This window comes from Lepidochelys olivacea (genome assembly GCF_965140295.1).
Source record: "Lepidochelys olivacea isolate rLepOli2 genome assembly, chromosome: 1".
Lineage (NCBI taxonomy): Eukaryota > Metazoa > Chordata > Testudines > Cheloniidae > Lepidochelys > Lepidochelys olivacea.
Window position 1 is genome coordinate 210,875,692 of NC_140411.1, and position 19,210 is coordinate 210,894,901.

Here is a 19,210-nt window from a genome sequence, read left to right on the forward strand (position 1 = left end):
TAGAGACTTGGAGAGAAAAACTAAGCTCTCCCCCTCCTCCCATTCATGGTGTCCTGTACTTGCATTCGCTGTGGGGATTCTTTTTTGCCCAAAGGCAGTGCTATTTGAAGAAAGGAGGGGAAAAGTGGTATCAACAGGAACTGGTGATGTTCAAGGGTATTTGCACCAAAGATCTTTCAAAGTGTCTCATCTCTTTTCCTCTCATCTCTGGGATAGGGTCTGAAATATGGTTGTGTTCAGAGCGACTAACTAGGGTTGGTCTTAGACAAATGCTACCTGGGAAGGGCTCCCAGAACGTGAATCCTTGAGGCCCCAAAACATGGTGCCCTGGGAGGCCATACACCCCACACAGGCCTGCGACCTGCTCTGCACCATGCTTCAGTGTTATTCACTCTGCATTACCTTCTGGGATGCTGCAGAGTCCAGTGGTCTTTGCACTGCTATATCCAGTCCCATGTATGCAGCATTCTGCTGCAGTGGCTCTGTACTTTCCATTGGTGACTGCACTGCCTTCAGTCCCTGCCACCTGGCAGTTCCCAGGGCTGTTTGCCAAGCAATCAGTTTGTAACCAAGATGACCTGTGTCTTTGGAAGGAACTTTCTTTCAGAACAAATGTAGACATACACAAAAGTACAAAGTTTGCTGGTGGGTTAAGCTTTAACCTCATAGTTGTTTATTCACTCCAGAAAATAAATAGTGGCCATTCTGTAGGTCGGTAATCAGGCCCCCCTCTAGCCATTTTGGTGCCCTACGCAGCCCCTCTCGCCGCCCCCCCCTCCCCTGCGGAGGCGGCGGGGGGGGGGAGAGAGCCGGCCCCAGGCCTCCACGGGGGGGGGAGCGCTGGCCACTTCCTGTGGGAAATGGAGTGACCCGGCCCCAGCCTGCTCCGCCCCCCTGGCTCCCAGGCTTGGGGGGCAGGGGGAACCAGCCCGCAGCAGTTGCCAGCGGCGCGGCTGGCAGCCAGAGGAGCGGAGCAGGCTGGAGCCCAGTCGCTCCACTTCCCACTGCCGCCGAGTGGAGCGAGCCCAACCCTACTGCAGTCCTCAGGGGCAGCGCTGGAGCGGGGCCTGGGGCCAGGCGGAAGAGGCGGAGCAGGAACTGGAGCAATACGCAGCTGTGTAGTTTCCTGGCGCCCTTCACAGCTCTGTACTTTGCGTAAGGGTGGGGACGGACCTGTCTGTAGCCCACTCTGAAGCCTGGGGTCTTACCTGGCGCTGCTTGCTTTTAAATCCCAAAGTAAGTTGTTTTTTTGCAAGTGATTGAGAGATGAGTGAGGGCTGTGTCTGGGTGACTATGGCTCCTGTTTCTCCTGCTGTGAAATAATTTGATTTCGTATTTGTCCTTGGTGCCTTTGGCTTTCTTTGAGCTAGGAAACTTAAGACCTAGATCTCTCCTCTGGTATGCCTCCCCTTGTGTCTGCTGTCATGCAGCTGTGTAGACAGGGCTCACCTTCTCAGAGAAGACGACACAGTGACAAAAACACCCAAGTCCTGTCTGTGCTACTGGCTCCAATGTTGCAACTATTACTGGAGTTGCTGTAGTGGAGAATTACAGGTCCCAGTCTTTTAGTGTAGAGTTAAACATGTCTGTCAGTGGGACAGGCCATATCTACTCTTGGAAGTTTGATTGAGTGATTTTGTCTACATAATCAATCTGTTTCTCTATGTCTGGAGCACACGTTGTCATCATTTGGTCGACTTTCCAACCTGGTAGCTCACATCGTGGCTATCTGACCTGCTGGTTCCAATAAGGGTTGCAACTCCTAATTAACTGATATAGAAGGATAGCAGAGAGAGCTGGAGCACTCTCCTGGGTATTTTCAGAAAAATTAAATTGTAAACAATGCATTTATTCATAGTCTGAAGCGCCTCCATTTTCATTTGCACTGTAAAAGGTCTATTTTAACTAGGCCTGCAAAACTATTAGTAACAAATCATTTATTTAACAAATTTTGCTTCTTTTTCTGTTTTGTGAATTGTGAGGAAACACCTCACACTTATCTCATATTTTGTCATTATTTTCCAAATCATTTCTGTGAATAATTCTTGGTATGTAGTTTATTCACAATAGTTCATAGATTAATATAGTGCAAGGTCAGAAGGGACCACTGTGATCATCTAGACTGACCTGTATAACACAGGCCATAGAACTTCCCCAAAATAATTGCTAGAGCAGTTTTTTTTAGACAAGCATCCAGTCTTAATGTAAAAATTGCTATTGATGGAGAATCCACCATGACCCTTGATAAATTGCTCCAATAGTTAAATTTGCACCTTATTTGCCGTCTGAATTTGCTAGCTTCAATCTCCAGTCACTGGATTACGTTATATCTTTGTAAGATTGAAGAGTGTGTTATCAAATATTTGTTCCCCATGTACGTACTTACATCTTCAAACTTTAGCAGTCATTATTTTCGTTTTCTTCCAGGTCGTTGATAAAAATATGAAATAGCATAACAAGAATATAGCATAGCATAGCAAACAGAATAGCAAGAACTGATCCCTATGGGGCCCTACTAGAAACACACCCATTCAGTGACGATTACCTGTTTACAGTTACATTTTGAGACTTATAAGCCATTTTTAATTCATTTAATATGTGCTGCATCAGTTTTAAATCATACAAGTTTTAATCAAAATGTCATGCAATACCAAGTCAACACCTTACAGAAATCTGTTACATCAACCCTATTACCTTTATCAACCAAACTTGTATAATCTTACCAAAATAGAGATATCAAGTTAGTTTCAAAGGATCTGTTTTCGATATAAACCCATGTTGACTGGCAAGTATTTGATATTCAGTGTTCCTGCTGCTTTGACTGCAGTGTTATTTCTGTTCCCTGACTGGATGAAGTAATACTAAGAATCATATTTCCAGTGTGAACAGTTGCAACTACAATTTCAAAATTTTGTTTGTGTCAGTATTCTCCTGTAGTTGCTCCAAATGTTATACATTTGCCTTCATGCCTACTCATTTGCTACAATATTCACAGAAAGCAAATAGCAAAGGGACCTGGATTCATTACAAAAGTCAACTGAATATTTCTAGAAAATATTTGGCGGATTTCACCCAGCTCTAATTCTAACTATGAATTGGAACATAGTTTTGCGCTGCATTTATTCTGGAATGGGTTTAGATGCAGGTTTCTGTATTTACTCCTTTCAGAATTTTCTAGGCCAAATTCAGAAATGTTCTAAGTGAGGGTTGCATATTGGTGAATGTGTGTAGGGCCGGTATCATTTATAGAAGGGTGGAGAGGGACACTGGAAAATGAACAAGCAGGAGGATGTAAGAGAAAGGGCTGCTTTAATTTGCACCTTCTAACAGGCTCTTGTTGGGTGCTTTTCATACTACAGCCTCACCCTTCCACCTCCAGTGTATGTTCACTTACACCACCTACTAGTAGCAACATGTAACACAACTATCTATTGTTGTCTCTGAACTTAGCCCTATTCTCTGTTGTTGATTGTTTTTTCTGACAGCTGAACCTTGGAGAAGACAACATGGAGATAGAGACTGAGACAGAGAGATCATAAAATATAGGCTTCATTCTGCTTTCTGGCCATATCAGTAATGCTTTTTTGTAACACTGGGGCAGAAGATGATTTGCAGGATTTGCTTGAGGCCAAGTTAAGTAATCATTAACCTGGATAATCAGAACCTGGTAAAGCAGTAGCTAAGGTTAGACTATGTTCTGGTTTTAGCTATCTAAAAAAGATCAAGGGGCAAATTCTGCCGTCATTTGTGATCCTTTCATTCCCAAGTGGCATCCATGGGGTTGTACAGGTATAAAGAAGACAGAATTAGGCCCACTTAACACTGTGGCCGACATCAAAGAAAGTGATTTGAGTTGCTTGCAAAGTATTTCCCCTTAAAGACATACGATTACATAAAAAAAATCTAAGTTAAAAGAACAATAAGGTTGCAAAGTCAAGCACTCAAAAGTTAGGAAATGCCAGAATTAAGGTAGCCTAGGCCATCTTAATTCAGCCCCCTGTGTGTAAGCATTATGATACAGTTTTTAATTATATGATCATATACTATTTTTTCCACTGCCTCATTCAGTGAACACAATGGACAGTGCTCACTTAATGAGCAGCTATTCATTAAATTAATTTTATCTTTATCATTGAATGTGTGGGCCTATGCGTTATTTAATGAACACCAGTCATACATTGCTCTTAATACAGAATTATTATTTCCTCAGGGACTTTTCCATAGTGCTCATCACTATGATATCAGTGCTTCACAAACATTAACACATTTATCTTCAGAACACTTCTAATATTGTTATTCCCATTTTACAGATGGGGAACTGAGGCACAGAGATATTATTGTCAAAAGCATCCACTTACTTTGAGCGCCAATTTGAGATGCCTATGGCCTGATTTTTCCTAGAACTTATCATTTTATCGCACTGTTCAGACTATAGCTCTCACTGATTTCAGTTGCAGCTCTGAGTGCTCAGCACTTCTGCAAATCAGACCCCTTCTGTTTCAATGTAAGCATCCAGAAAATGAAGAACACTCAATTAGTGGCCAACTGTAAAAATTTTGCTTTCATTGGATTCCACAGGAACTCTGTGGCAGGGGCAGGGATAGAATCTAATTCTCCAGAGCGGCATTCAACTGCCTTAACCATAAGACTGTCCTTTCTCTTTCTGCAATCCCCAACCTCATTCACTCACACCTTCCAGATTCTGCAACAATGAGGGAGGGGTTTTACAGGCAACAGTGTTCTTCTTTACACAGCTCTGATTCATTCTCTAAGCATGGTTCATCCTGTGCGCTAAATGAGGCAGGAATCCTGTGGGGGAAAAAACTAGTATTTGATCATGTAATTAAAGAGTGTATCATAATGCATACACACAAAGGAGCCAAATTATGGTGGCACAGGCAACTTTAACTGTGGCATTTCTTAACTTTGGAGTGAGTGATTTGCAGTCTTAATGGGATTTAAATGTATTTTTGTAAGTAATTTCCTAGTTTTTTTAAAAAAGCAAACTGAAAAAAACCCCAGAAATTCTATCATGTGGAACCATATTGATTCTCACATGGGTCATCTTCAGATTTCAGAATTTTAAATCCACAGCACAGCCCTCTACCACTTGAACTAAAAGAATAACTGATAGCAGTAGTAGGTTGACATTCTCTATGTGGGCCAGCAACGAGGGGGTGGGGGATGAGGCATACATTTTGGGTTACACAGATATTTGCTGACAGAAAAGGAATGATGAGGCCCAGGAATCCTGGGTTCCATTCCAGGTTCTGAGGGGAGTGTTCTCTAGTGATTAGAGACTTCTGTCCCTGTTCCCTGAAAACCAGGCCCCTTCTGCCCACCAATGCCTCCAGCCTGTCCTAGGACCAGCCCCAGTTATCCATCCCCCATCTCCTCATCCCTGTCCAGAGCCTTGCCCCCACAGGCCCCACCCATCAGTCCTCTGGGTCTTCATCGCAGTCTCCCCTTCATCTCCACCCCAGTTCCTCACTTTCTGCATTACAGCTAGCAAGTACCTCCTCTTCCCTGCTGAGGCGCCAGTGGTGGATCAGTCTCCCAGCTCTCAGTTCCTGTGTCTGCTGCCTCAGCTGGCAAGGAGACAATTACAGGGAAAGTCCTTCAGGTCTGGGCTGGAGAATGCTCAGAGAAAACAAAATCCTCAGAAACTCTGTCTCTACTGAGATGTGCAAACTGAAATTTTCAGTCTCACAACTTGGACAAATTTAGGTAGATATTCACAGTGAAGACACAGGACGTGTACCTTACATCAAGGACCTGCACCTTATTCCAAGTCCCTGGACCAAAGGACAGAGGTACTAGACCTTCTCAATGAAACAGTTATTCATGAGCAAAACAATGTATTTTCCCTAAGTGTGTTCTCAGAAATGACTGAACTGCTTTTGCTGAAATTTAAAACAACAAAAATCAAACAAAAACTCATCCTGAGGTAGACACAAAGTATGGAAATTTCAATCCAAACCATTAAAGTCTGACAAAGTTAAAAACAGCTGAAAACAGGGTCTTATGAAAGACGTGTCAGGCAACCTTAACCATTGGCAGCACTACCTGCGTCTCTTATAATTATGCAGCTGGGAGGAAATAGCTGTGTGGCCAACAGCTAGACCTGCAGATGTGCACTATACAGCAATGCCCAGTGACAAGTGCCCAGTAAAAAATAATACGATAGGTGTAGCATGCACAGTATCTGCAAGGGGAATGTGGTACACAATAGATAACACATAGTACATATCACAGGCCAAATTCAGCCAGTAGTTCTACCCTACAACCTCACAGACTTCAGTGGTATTTCACAGAGTACAGAATTTTTCTCTTTATGCTTCAATTTCTGAAAGGATGAATATTCCAGCTTATGCAGTGATCCTACCATGCAGGAAGGAGTCTTGTCAGTACTTTGGTTGGAGACAACCAAGAAAAATCCCTAGACTGCTGCAGAAAGCAGTGTGCGTGACTGAAATTTGTTTGGTGAATGGTGGCCAATACAAAATGAGATAGTGGCATCTGAGACCATTTCAGATCTTGAAAGCCATCCTCGCCTTTAAACTCTAAGGCATTCTCAATAGATAGATTAGGGATAAGTGCCCTTCTCATTCCTGGAGGTCGCTCCATCATGGCAGAGATGTGGCACACTAGTTGGTCACTGTGGAGAAGCTGGAGCTGTAATTCTTCTGCAGACAGAGGATTGTAGAGCTGTCAATCCAAGACCAGCACTAAATTAAATTGAAGTGGATAAAAGAGAGAATGCTGACAAAGGGAATGCTCAGGGACCTCATATCTACTCTGTGCTTGACATGTTATTCCTCTCTTCTCAGGTTCCAATAACCTTTCTCTAAAATGCCCATGATATGTTTGTCAGACTTTGAAGCTTATGCTAAGAAGCATCTGCCCAAGACCACTTGGGAATTTTTTGCAGGTGGAGCTGATGAGTGTTGCACCCGAGATGACAACCTCCTGGCATATAAAAGGTACAGAGAGCTCTTCTTTTGTGGGCAAAAATCTTTTAAGCTATGTTGGGATGCAAGTTCCTGGTGTTCTCAAGTGTCTAATACTCTCAACACCTATCCCTTATATAAATGACCACAGCAAAATGCACCTGAGTTACTTACAATGTAGCCTCTGGTGTTACCCAGCAGATGAAGGTAGGTAGCATGGAGCACAGTGGACTTGAGGGTGGGAATGGGCAGCAAGGGAGTGAAAGCAAGTGGCATGTTGTGTAGGTGAGAGGGTAAAGGGTGGGAGTGGCCATAGAGTGTGGGGCATTGGGAGTATGAGGATGGAGTATGTAGCATAGGGGGCTGAGACTTGGGGGCAAATTGCATGGATAGTGAGAATGGGCAGTGTTCAGGCTGATGATATGGGTATAGCAATCTGAAGGTTTTTGATGTAAGGGAAGAGAAATGGAATCCGACAAAAAGTAGCAAAAGTGCAGATGTGTATGCCATGGGATACATGGAAGGCAAATGACGGAGCAAGGATCATTTGAGTGGGTGGTTTTCATGTTCTGGGATGCTATTCAGACCAGTGAGGGGTGGTATCACCACTTTCCCTGTAACTCTGAGTGCTTTAAATGCTCTGTTGCTGAAGCTCTCTGTCTGGGATGCTCACAGTTAGCAACAAGCATGCCCTCTGTCTGTTTGCTGTGCAACCCTGATACAGCAGCAGTTTGCCTTCTGCAGCAACACAGTCACTCCCTGGTTTCCACCAGCTTTGGTTGCACCTGGTAATTTGACCCCAGCATCCACCCCATCCCAAATTTTCCTGAAACCATGTGCTCTGCAATGTGCAGACCTTTCCTGGACCATTCAGAGGAATAAGATTTGTTTGTTCCTCTAAACAGACAAAACACACAGTGTATCACTTTAACTGGAGTTAATCACTTCAATGCACACACAGCACTGGGATGGTTTGGTTTAAAAGTAAAACAAATGTATTGACCAAAGGGGAGAGATTTTAAGTGATACCAAGTTGAAAGAATTAAGTTAGAAAGGGTTAAAAACAAACAAAAATAAAAATACACTTTCTAGTTAACAAAACTGTGGTCTTGGTTCAAAGTAAGATTCTTACCAGACTTCCTTCCAGCATAGGTGCTGGAACTAGGGGTGCAGGGAGGTGCAGCAGCACCCCCTGGCTTGAAGTGTTTCCATTATATACAGGGTTTACAGTTTGGTTCAGTGCCTCACTATAAAAAATTGTTCCAGGACCCCTGTCTTCCAGCAAGATGGCCGACCACCTCCTTTGGTCAGAATCTCCCAAAAAATCTGAAGTGCTCAGTTCCTTTGTCGTCTTAGGTGAAAGTTCTTTGCCCTACTTTTTATATCTTTTTTTCCTTTGAAAGGGATTCAGCTGAAGGTTACCCCTCAAAATAAAGTTCATTAAAGCTGTGAGGAAGGAGCTATGGAGTCTGGTGATGAAGGAAGTTCCATGCTGGGGTCTTCCCCTACTAGTGTTCACTATAATGCAAATTGATCTGTTCCTTCCCCATCCAATGCAAATGAATGGCCACTAGACATGTGATAGCCAATTGATTCTGACAACACCTCACTGGAGGGTTGGCTTGTCCTTTGTCTGGGAGAAACCTGTTTACTCACTCCACAGATTTATCTGGTAAACACATTTTAATCTCACATTTCCTCCACATTTGTATAGTCCCTTGGGGTGTTTACTGTATATACACCGCACAAGGATATTAATGATCAGTGTGTTGTTACTAGTTTTCTATTGATATCTTACATGACACATATCAGCTATGGTTTATTACCTTAATGAATTGGGGTACACTGAATTGGTGACACCAGTGGAAACTGTCTACCATATATCAGGGTGCTTCTTGCCCTCTGGCATTGGGGTGCTCTTAGGTTACAGTGGTACAGAGAATGATGGCAGATAGTTCAAGAGCAGATGGTATGGGGTTTACAGGTAGGTGGCAATGACTGTGAGGAGAGTCATGTTGGGGGTGAAAGTAAGTACCAATGAGGGGGTGGAGTTCTCAACAGGCAATGGCCCCTGGCTTTTCCTGATTGGGTCAGACTAGTGTGTGATAACATGTAAATGAAGATCCATTGATCAGGGAAGATTGCAAGCATTAAAACCACCGGGCTGCTACCTTGTTGACTGGCATGTCATCTTTGTCTTCTTGCAGAATCCGCTTCCGGCCACGCATGTTGCGGGATATGTCTGTGATAGACACTAGGACTATTCTTCTAGGGACTGAAATCAGCTTCCCTGTAGGGATTGCTCCCACCGGTTTCCACCGGCTGGCTTGGTCCGATGGAGAGAAGAGCACAGCAAGAGGTACCCTGTGATTTCATTCTGTAAAACAAAAGAGGACATATTAAAAACCTGTTAGAAACTGTGAGCAACTCTGATGGCATTTTAATGTGTGGCCAACCCCCTGAAAAGCCAATCTGTAAGAATGACACTGAAGTGCCATGTTTTAGAGCCAGATTCTTTTCCTGACCTACTCCTCTCTCCCTTGTGATGCTCTGGAGGCACAAAGCAGCTGGAAAACCACATACAGTCACAGTGCTGCAGCACTGTAGTTATCCTCTTGGGGGCTGCTGTAACTTAAAGAAGCCCTGAAGCTATTCCTACTTGTGCCAGGGACCAGACTGGCCCCCTTTTGGCCCCAGGATTGGAGGGGGGTGACATACAGCATTCAGCCTGTACAGTCCGTACATACTTTATAAAATATGGATGAAAGATCTTGTATTGGGGGTTATTAGCTGGCATTCCCATTGTACCCAGGCAAAATTGGTGAGGAAGCTTCAGCACCTCGTACTGAGGCTTTTTTAAATATCTCCTGCAGCAGCTGAAGCCATGAACACCTGTTACATCACCAGCACATACTCCACCTGCACGGTGGAGGAGATTGCTGCAGCCGCACCCAATGGCTTCCGATGGTTCCAGCTGTACATTCATCGCAACAGGGCACTCTCAGAGGGACTGATCCGACGTGCAGAGGCCGCGGGTTTTCAAGGCCTGGTGCTCACTGCCGATCTTCCCTACCTTGGGAAGAGACGAGACGACATCCGCAACAACTTCCAGCTCCCACCGCACATGACAGTGAAGAACTTTGAAGGAGTTTTTGAGGTTTGGGAAATGATTTGTGTGTGTGAGAGAGAGAGAGAGAGCGAGAGAGAGCAAGCAGATGGGAGCCTCACTGGCCAGAGGCAACCCCTGCCTGCCGATAGTGGGGGAGGAGGCAGAGTGAGGGCAGCCAGCTTCAGCAGTGTTACTGAGCATGCTCAGTCCATGTGAGCATGCTCAGTACAAGCCAAGCAACATATCTGGGGGGATGGGAGGGCTTGTGAATACATGTCTCCCTCACACACACACACAAAAAATATCACCTTTGCCACTGGACTACAAAAATAGTTCTTAGCCTTTTTGGATACATGTTACCATTTGCCAAACTCAGGCCTGGTCTATGCTTAAAAGAGTTACTGTTATAAATACTTCAGTGAGGGGATAGGATGTTGTTACTAGTGTGAATGCAGTTATACCAGTATAATGGTGACTCATACTAGTATAGTTATTCCCCTTTTCATAGGGGAATAGCTTTATTAGTAGATGCACCTTTATACCAATATAACCGCACCCATGCTGGTGGCAGTGGTGAGGGGGCATGTCACACTGCTTTAATTATATTAATATTGTTAAAGTGGTACAGTTTTTGTGTATAGACAAGCCCTAAGACCTCAGCTGTACTAGCCAGTGCTCACCGCCTTTCATTCATCTGTGCCTGCTCTAAATTCTGGTGGAGCTTGGGTTCCTCTAAAGCCTGGCCTCACTCTCAGAGCTCCGCTGATGGTTACAGCAGTCACAACTGAATGGGAGGTGAGCTCTAAATCCGTCTAATGCCCCTGAAGTCACTTTGTTCAACAGCTCAGGTGCCTTTGCAGGAAAAGATTGACAACTGTTCGGCACAAAGTCCTCTGGTCAGACATTTTCCTTTCAAATGGTTGGATGACAATCTGTTTTGATTTGACCAAATGTTTAAAATCATACTCTGTATATGCACAAGAATATTTTAATAGTGCTCCCCCTATTTTCTATTGCAGATCTAACAAAATTGTGTGTGTGGAGATTTCACTAAAATGTTTTGAAACACCGGGCCAGGTTATCGGCTGCTGTAAATCTGTGGCACTCCATTGGTTTTAATTGAGCTACATTGATTTACAACAGATAAGAATCTGGTCTCCCTTTTCTAATTCAGGGTGCTCATGTATATTGACTGAGGCAGGGCTTCAAAGCATAGGCACTGACTTACAAGTTGCCAGGGGGTGCTCGACCCCTGTTCCGCCACAGGCCCCACCCCCACTCCACCCTTCACCTAGGCCCCCACCCCCGCCTCACCTCTTCCAGATGATCTGGGATGGGTGGGAGGCACTAGGAGGGAAAGGGAGGAGCTACTCGGCAGGGCTGCTGGCAGGCAGGAGGTGCTGGGGTGGAGGAGGAGGCACTGACCCCCGGGGCTATCAGTAGGTGCTGAGCACCCACTATTTTTTTCCATGGGTGCGCCAGCCCCGGAGCACCTTCAGAGTCGGCGCCTATGCTTCAAAGTAGCTTGGCTTAATTCCATTCACTTTTTCAGGCTCTGCATCAGCAAGCAGTCATGGGATAAGGGGGGGAAGGTTCTCTCATGGACTGGTAACTGGTTAAACAATAGGAAACAAAGGGTAGGAATAATAGTCAGTTTTCAGAATGGAGAGAGGTAAATAGTGGTGTCCCCCAGGGGTCTGTACTGGGCCCAGTCCTATTTAACATATTCATAAACAATCTGGAAATAGGGTAAACAGTGAGTGCAAAATTTGCAGGTGATACAAAAGTACTCAAGATAGTTAAGTCCCAGGCAGACTGCAAAGAGCTACAAAAGGATCTCTCAAAACTAGGTGGCTGGGCAACAAAATGGCAGATGAAATTCAATGCTGATAAATGCAAAGTAATGCACACTGGAAAACATAATCCTAACTATACATATAAAATAATGGGGTCTAAATTAGCTGTTACCATTCAAGAAGGAGATCTTGGAGTCATTGTGGGTAGTTCTCTGAAAACATCCGCTCAATGTGCAGCGGCAGGCAAAAAGGCGAACAGAATGTTGGGAATCATTAAGAAAGGGATAGATAATAAGACAGAAAGTATCACATTGCCTCTATATAAATCCATGGTACGCCCACATCTTGCATATTGTGTGCAGATGTCACCTCATCTCAAAGAAGATATATTGGAAGGGGAAAGGTTCAGAAAAGGTCAACAAAAATGATTAGAGGTATGGAGCATCTGCCATATAAGGAGAGATTAACAAGACTGGGACTTTTCAGCTTGGAAAAAAGATGACTAAGGGGGATATGATAGAGATCTATAAAATCATGACTGATGTGGAGAAAGTAAATAAGAAAGTGTTATTAACTCCTTCTCATAACACTAGAACAAGGGGTCATCAAATGAAATTAATAGGCAGCAGATTTAAAACAAACAAAAGGAAGTATTTTTTCACACAACACACAGTCAACCTGTGGCACTCCTTGCCAGAGTATGTTGTGAAGGCCAAGACTATATCAGGGTTCAAAAAAGAACTAGATAAATTCATGGAGGATAGGTCCATCAATGCTATTAGCCAGGAATGGTGTCCCTAGCATCTGTTTGCCAGAAGCTGGGAATGGGTGACAGGGGATGGATCACTTGATGATTACCTGTTCTGTTCATTTCCCCTGAAGCACCTGGCACTGGCCACTGTCGTAAGACAGGATACTGGGCTAGATGGACCTTTGATCTGACCCAGTATGGTTGTTCTTATGTTAAGCCAGGATTCAAAATAGTGCCTCATTGAAAGCACAATGTGAGAACTGAGTGAGGCATGATTCTGCAGGAGTCCTTGCCTCCTTCAGTGTGCATCTAGAATGGGATAGCGCAATCTATCGTGGGCTAGCCACATCCAAGTTCTTTCTTTCCCCCCCTATTGTTTCATTTTTAATAAACTAGTAATTCCATCAAGAAAATGGCACTAAAAGCACTCATAAATCAGGAAATGCCAAAGTGACAGTTGGTTATGTGAATGTATTGTGATACTGTCTTCGTTTACATGCTACTCTTTCTGCGGGTCTGAGTGGCACACACTGAATAAGGCAAGGTACAGAATGAGTGAGAAATGTTCTGTGGATCTGGGCCTGGTTTGTGGCCCAGATGTTTCTGTACTTACCACAGCGTAATTCCTGAGTATGCATTACAGTCCATGCACTTACTCTCAGTCTAAACCAGTGTAACTGAGAGTACCTTTAAGGTTAATGGCAGGATGGATGATATGTAGCAAATAGGCAAGTTGCATAAATCAGAGCTGTATGGCTATGGGTAGCCTTCCCTTTTGTATCTGCTGCTTTCTCATCTTGTTTTAAAATAGAGTGAATGGAAAGGAGACCTGCCTTGGCCTCCATCACACCAGACAGTTTATGTTGCTGTCTAAAGAAGCCCAATGATCTTATTTGCAGGAAAAAAAAACATTTTGACAACTGCTGTATCAAGGGCATCTCCCCTCCTGTTTCTGCTCTGCAATGTCCTCGTTTGCACTCCTGCCTTCCAATACCTTGGCTTTGACATCTCAGCCTACATCCCTCGGAGACTCTGCTTTCCATATCCATTCCCCGTAATAATTGTTGTCCTCCAGAGACATACCCTTTATAAAGCTAGTTGATGGAACTGTTATGAAGTCTATTAATGTCTTCTGTGGTAGGGAAAGAGTTTGAGGGATTTTATTTTATTTTTATTTTTATTTTTATTTATATAATAATATATTTTATTTATTTATTTATTTATTATAAACCTGTAATGTAATTTCCTTCTACTCCATGGCTTCAGGAAGAGAGTTGTTCTGAGTATGGCCTCCCGCCTAACTCCATAGACCCTTCTATAAACTGGAATGACATCTATTGGCTGCAGAGCCTGACTCGCTTGCCTATCATTGTCAAGGGAATTTTGACAAAGGAAGATGCAGATCTGGCAATGAGACATGGAGTTCAGGGGATTATTGTCTCCAACCATGGTGGAAGGCAGCTGGATGGAGGACCTGCCACTGTAAGTGAAAAGCTGTAATCTGTTGTCATAGGCATGCACGTGTGTCCTGACATAGGTAACTGTGTGTTTACATTCATATACATAGCTGTGGTATACCTGCACATACATTTGCATGCCTGTGTGTACTGTAGCAAAGATGAAGTAAAGAGCAGAAAATATAGAGATGAGGGTACAATACGGTCTCAGCACCTAATTCTGCTGAGACACAGACCCATTGAATTTAGTGGGAACTGCCTGCAAATATTTGCAGCATTAGATTTTAATGGAATGGAAATTTATAGTCCCTTAAACCCCAGAGTAAAGATAATTTATGTAGCAAAAATCTCCCTGATATCCAGCTCTGCAAATTAATCACTGGGTGTTTGAATGTTTGCATCCACCCATGTTTCTTCCCATCTTTTTTCTCTTTCTTTTATCCATGTTATTTTTGCATATTGTCACATCTGTGTTTTATTGTGACCTATTCACTTTACTATTTTTACTGACTTTTCTGTCATTTGCTTTACAAAATACGACACAATAATCCAGGGAATTCCATGAAAACACTACTTAGATGCAATGACAAGGATGAGGCTGGTCCCAAGATCCCTATACTCCAGGCTCCCCGGTTCCCATTACCCAGCATGTCCAGCGCTCGGCTGCCATCCCGCTGCCTGGAGACATTGGGCTGCCCCCACTGCCATGTGCTCCTCAGGAGCTCTCACCAGATAGCATCTGCCTGGCTGAGAACCAACTTAGCCTCTTCCGGGGCAGCCTGAGCACCCCTAGCTTTGAGGCTGTTTGCTGCAGAGACTGAACGCAGGAGATGGGGGAACTGGTGAGAGGAAGGTTCTGCTAGGAGAACGGGGGTCTGGGTATGGGAGATGGGGACTCTGCTACAGGGAGACAGGCCAGAAAGGGGGAGTTGCCCTGGATAGAGAGCAGGGTCTGGGTAGGAAGAAGGGAGGGAGGTGATAGCACTGCTTGGGGGCTGCTGGGGAGGCAGGGAAATTCTGATGCCAACCCAAGGCTGGGTGCTCTGCTGGGGAGATGGGGGCTAGGAATGGGGCTGTCCCAGAGCCTGGCTCTGGCTGCTCTTTGAAGGGCCAGGTGATGGATTCCCCTTGTCCAGCAGCCCTGGCCTCCCCAACACACTATGGGGCTGAGAAGCTGTTCCCAACTAAGGACCCCACACCCAGAGTTGAACCCATGGGATCCATGCACTCCTTCTCCTGCCCCTCTGCCCTAGCAACTGAGCCCCCTCCTCAGGGAAGGGGTTGTGGAGCATGTGGGGACTCTTCCGAATTCAGCACCGTCTGGGTCCCGTCTGTTCCAAGGAGGCACCCATAGGACATGAATATCCAAGGGGCATACAGCCAAAAGAAACAAAGCTATGAGAACCTCTGTTCTACTATACTTCCAACCACTGCTATGGCTCCAGGCAAGGTCTGTCACGCCTTCTGCTGCCCCAATGAACCAGCAGATATCAAACTTAGAAAACTTCAGGCTGAAACTTTGACAAAATTATAAACAACTGAAAAGATTACTCTAGCAAATGTAACTGTAACTATTATAATTACAATACATAAGGAGACCAGAGAAGGGAAACTGAGAGATCAACAGACAAGTGCCTTCTAAAGATAAGATTGAGACAGTAGCCAAGGTGATTGGGGGGGAAAAAACATGCCTTTGTTATCAATTTTTGCCCAAACTTCTTCAACCCCCTCTTATTGGCCCTCCCTCCAAAATTTCTATGGATAGAAATTCCATGCTTGAATAATGAGTATAGAAGTAGGAATAGACTACCAACCACCCAACCAGGATGGTGATGGTGATCGTGAAATGCTCAAGGAGATTAGAGAGGCTACAGAAACAGAAAACCCAATAATAATGGGGGATTTCAACTCTCTCCCTGTTGACTGGGTACATGTCACCTCAGAATGAGATGCAGAGATAAAATTTCTAGATACAGTTAATAACTGCTTCTTGGAACAGCTAGTCCTGGAACTCACAAGGGGAGAGGCAATTCTTGATTTATTCCTGAGTGGTGCATAGGATCTGGTCCGAGATGTGAATATAGCTGAACCATTGGTAACAGCAACCATAATGTGGTTAACTTTAACATCTTCGTAGGGAGAAAAATACCAAAGAAACCCACCCCAGTAGCATTTAACTTCAAAAAGGGGAACTACAAAAAAAGGAGGAAGTTAGTTAAATGGAAATTAAAAGGAACAGTCACAAGTGTGAAATAACTGCAAGCTGCATGGATACTTTTTAAAAACACCAAAATAGAGGCTCACACTATATGTATACCCCAAATTAAAAGAAACAGCAAGAGGACCAAAAAATGCCACCCATGGCTAAACAACAGAGTAAAAGAGGAGTCTAGCGAGAATAAGACATCCATTAAGAATTGGAAGTGAAATCTTACTGAGCAAAATAGAAAGGAACATAAACTCTGGCACGTCAAGTGTAAAAGTACAATTAGGCAGGCCAAAAAAGAATTTGAAGAGCTCTTTGCAAAAGACACAAAAACTAACAGCAACAACAGTTTAAGTACATCAGAAGCAGGAAGACTGTCAAACAATCAGTGGAGTCAGTGGACAATGGATGTGCTAAAGGACCACTCAAGATAGACAAGGCTGTTGCAGAGAAGCTAATTGCATTATTTGCATCAATCTTCACTGCAGAGGATATGGGGGAGATTCCCATATCCAAACCATTCTTTTTAGGTGACAAATCTGAGGAACTGTCCCTGGCTGAGATGTTAATAGAGGAGATTTTGGAGCAAAATTGATAAATTAAAAAGTAATAAGTTATCAGGACCAGATGGTATTCACCCAAGAGTTCTGAAAGAACTGAAATAAGAAATTGCAGAACTACTAACTCTGGTATGCAACCTAGCACTTAAATCAGCTTCTGTACCAGATGACTGGAGGATATCAAATGCAATGCCGATCTTTTAAAAAGTCTCCAGAGGTGATCCTGGCAATTACAGGCCGGTAAGCTTAATTTCAGCACAGGCAGATTAGTTGAAACTATAGTGAAGAACAGAATTATCAGACAGATAGACAAGCACAATATGTTGGGGAAGAGTCAACACGGCTTTTGTAAACGGAAATCATGCCTCCCCAATCTATTAGAATTCTTTGAAGGGGTCAACAAGCATGTGGATAAGGCTGATCTAGTGGATATAGAGTAGTTACACTTTCAGAAAGCCTTTGACGTGCTCCCTCACCAAAGGCTCCTAAGCAAAGTAAGCAGTCATGGGTCCTCTCAACTGGTTAAAAGATAGAAACAATAGGTGGGAACAAATGGTCAGATTTCACAGTGGAGAGAGGTAAATAAAAGTGTCCCATTCCCCCCACCCCAACCCCAAGGATCTGTCCTGAAAATAGTGCTGTTCAACGTATTCATAAACGATCTGGAAAAATGGGTAAACAGGTGGCAAACTTTGCAGAGGATACAAACTTACTCAAGATAGTTAAGTCCAAAACTGACTGTGAAGAGTTACAAAGGGATTTCACAAAACTGGGTGACAGGGCAACAAAATGGCAAATGAATTTCAAGGTTGATAAATGCAAAGTAATGAACGCTGGAAAACATAATCCGAACTATACATACAAAATGATGTGGTCTAAATTACCCGTACTACTCAAGAAAGAGATCTTGGAGTCATCATGGATAGTTCTCAGAAATCATCTGTTCAGTGTGTCGCGGGAGTCAAATAAGCTAACAGAATGTTAGGAACCGTGAAGAAAGATATAGACATTAAGACAGAAAATATCATAATACCACACTATATGAATGCACACCTTGAGCACTGCCTGCAGTTCTTGTCGCCCTATCTCAAAAAATATATTAGAATTCGGAAAGATGCAGAGAAGGGCAATAAAAATTATGAGGGGCGTGGAACAGCTTCCATACAAGTTGAGATTTAAAAGGCTGGGACTCTTCATCTTAGAAAAGAGACAATTATGGAGAGATATGATAGAAATCTATAAAATGATACCTGGTGGGGAGAAAGTGAATAAGGAACTATTATTTACTCCTTCACATAATACAAGAACCAGAGGTCATCCAATGAAATTAATAGGTAGCAGGTTTAAAACAAACATAATACTTCTGCACAGTCAATCTTTGGAATTTATTGCCATGAGATGTTGTGAGAGCCAAAAGTATAATTGTATTAAAAAAGCATGAGATAAGTTCATGGAGGCTAGGTCCACCAATAGTTATTACCCAAGACGTTCAGAGTCTGCAACCCCATGCTCTGGGTGTCCCTGGACCTCTGACTGCCAGAAGCTGGGACTGGATGTAGGGAATGGATCTCTCTATAATTGCCCTGTTCTGTTCATTCCCTCAGGAGCGTCTGGCACCGGCCACTGTTGGAAGGCAGGATACTGGGCTAGATGGACCATTGGTCAGACACAGTATGGCCATTCTTGTATTCAGAATGCTGCTGCCAAAATTGTCTTCCTCTGATCATGTTATTCCCCTGTCTGAATCCCGCTGTTGGCTTCCCTTTATCTTTCACAAAACTTCATGCTTCAGAAATTCATTTTCAAGGCACCTCACAACTCCACTCTGCTTATTTCTCTGCTCTCATGTCTTTCAAGCCATATTCCCTTCACTCTGTACAAGCATCCACCTTGCATCTTCCCTTTGTATCCTTCTCTCCCTCCTGTTTCCATGCTGTCTTTCATGCCAGAACCAGTCCCTTCTATTCTTGTGGAGCAAATGACCATCATTGAAATCTCTACTTGAAATTAATTTCCCCAAAGTCTTTCAGGGGTACAAATCCTCAACAACATCAAAAGGGAAAAGGGAAGAATTTAAAACAAACTAAAGATCTTCAACATCTTTGTTCTGCACCTTAAGTAGGGCAGCGAGTGTTTCTATGGCACATTCTACTGTATGTACTCATACAGTACATACTAGGCCATGGTGGGTACACTGTCAATGCTCATTAAATAGTGGAACTAGTTGAAAATTTTCAAATAAACCTGTTTTTGCTGAAAAATTCCCTTTTTTCTCCCTCAGATTTTTTTTTACAAATATTTTTATCTTTTATCATTTATTTTCTATTTTCAAAACAAATTTTCAAAAATGGTTTCTTTTTACATTTTTAATTTTGGGGGGA

General features: G+C 43.4%; 1 protein-coding gene across 3 annotated transcripts in view; it reads left to right on the forward strand.

The window, feature by feature from the left end:
- The first annotated feature begins 849 nt into the window (after positions 1–849).
- The window catches only part of HAO2 (hydroxyacid oxidase 2), a 30,163-nt gene continuing 11,802 nt past the window's right edge, over positions 850–19,210 (forward strand). The window contains exons 1-6 of one of the 3 annotated variants that reach the window (XM_084609822.1): positions 850–1,236; positions 6,831–6,983; positions 9,158–9,309; positions 9,824–10,107; positions 13,873–14,088; positions 18,434–18,826. In XM_084609822.1, coding sequence (XP_084465948.1) covers positions 6,853–6,983; positions 9,158–9,309; positions 9,824–10,107; positions 13,873–14,088; positions 18,434–18,811 — 1,161 coding nt within the window. In that variant the 5' untranslated portion in view covers positions 850–1,236; positions 6,831–6,852 and the 3' untranslated portion in view covers positions 18,812–18,826. Of the gene's footprint in view, positions 1,237–5,004; positions 5,814–6,830; positions 6,984–9,157; positions 9,310–9,823; positions 10,108–13,872; positions 14,089–18,433; positions 18,827–19,210 lie in introns of those variants that run through there. The other 2 variants (XM_084609823.1, XM_084609824.1) reach the window with 2 other exon arrangements.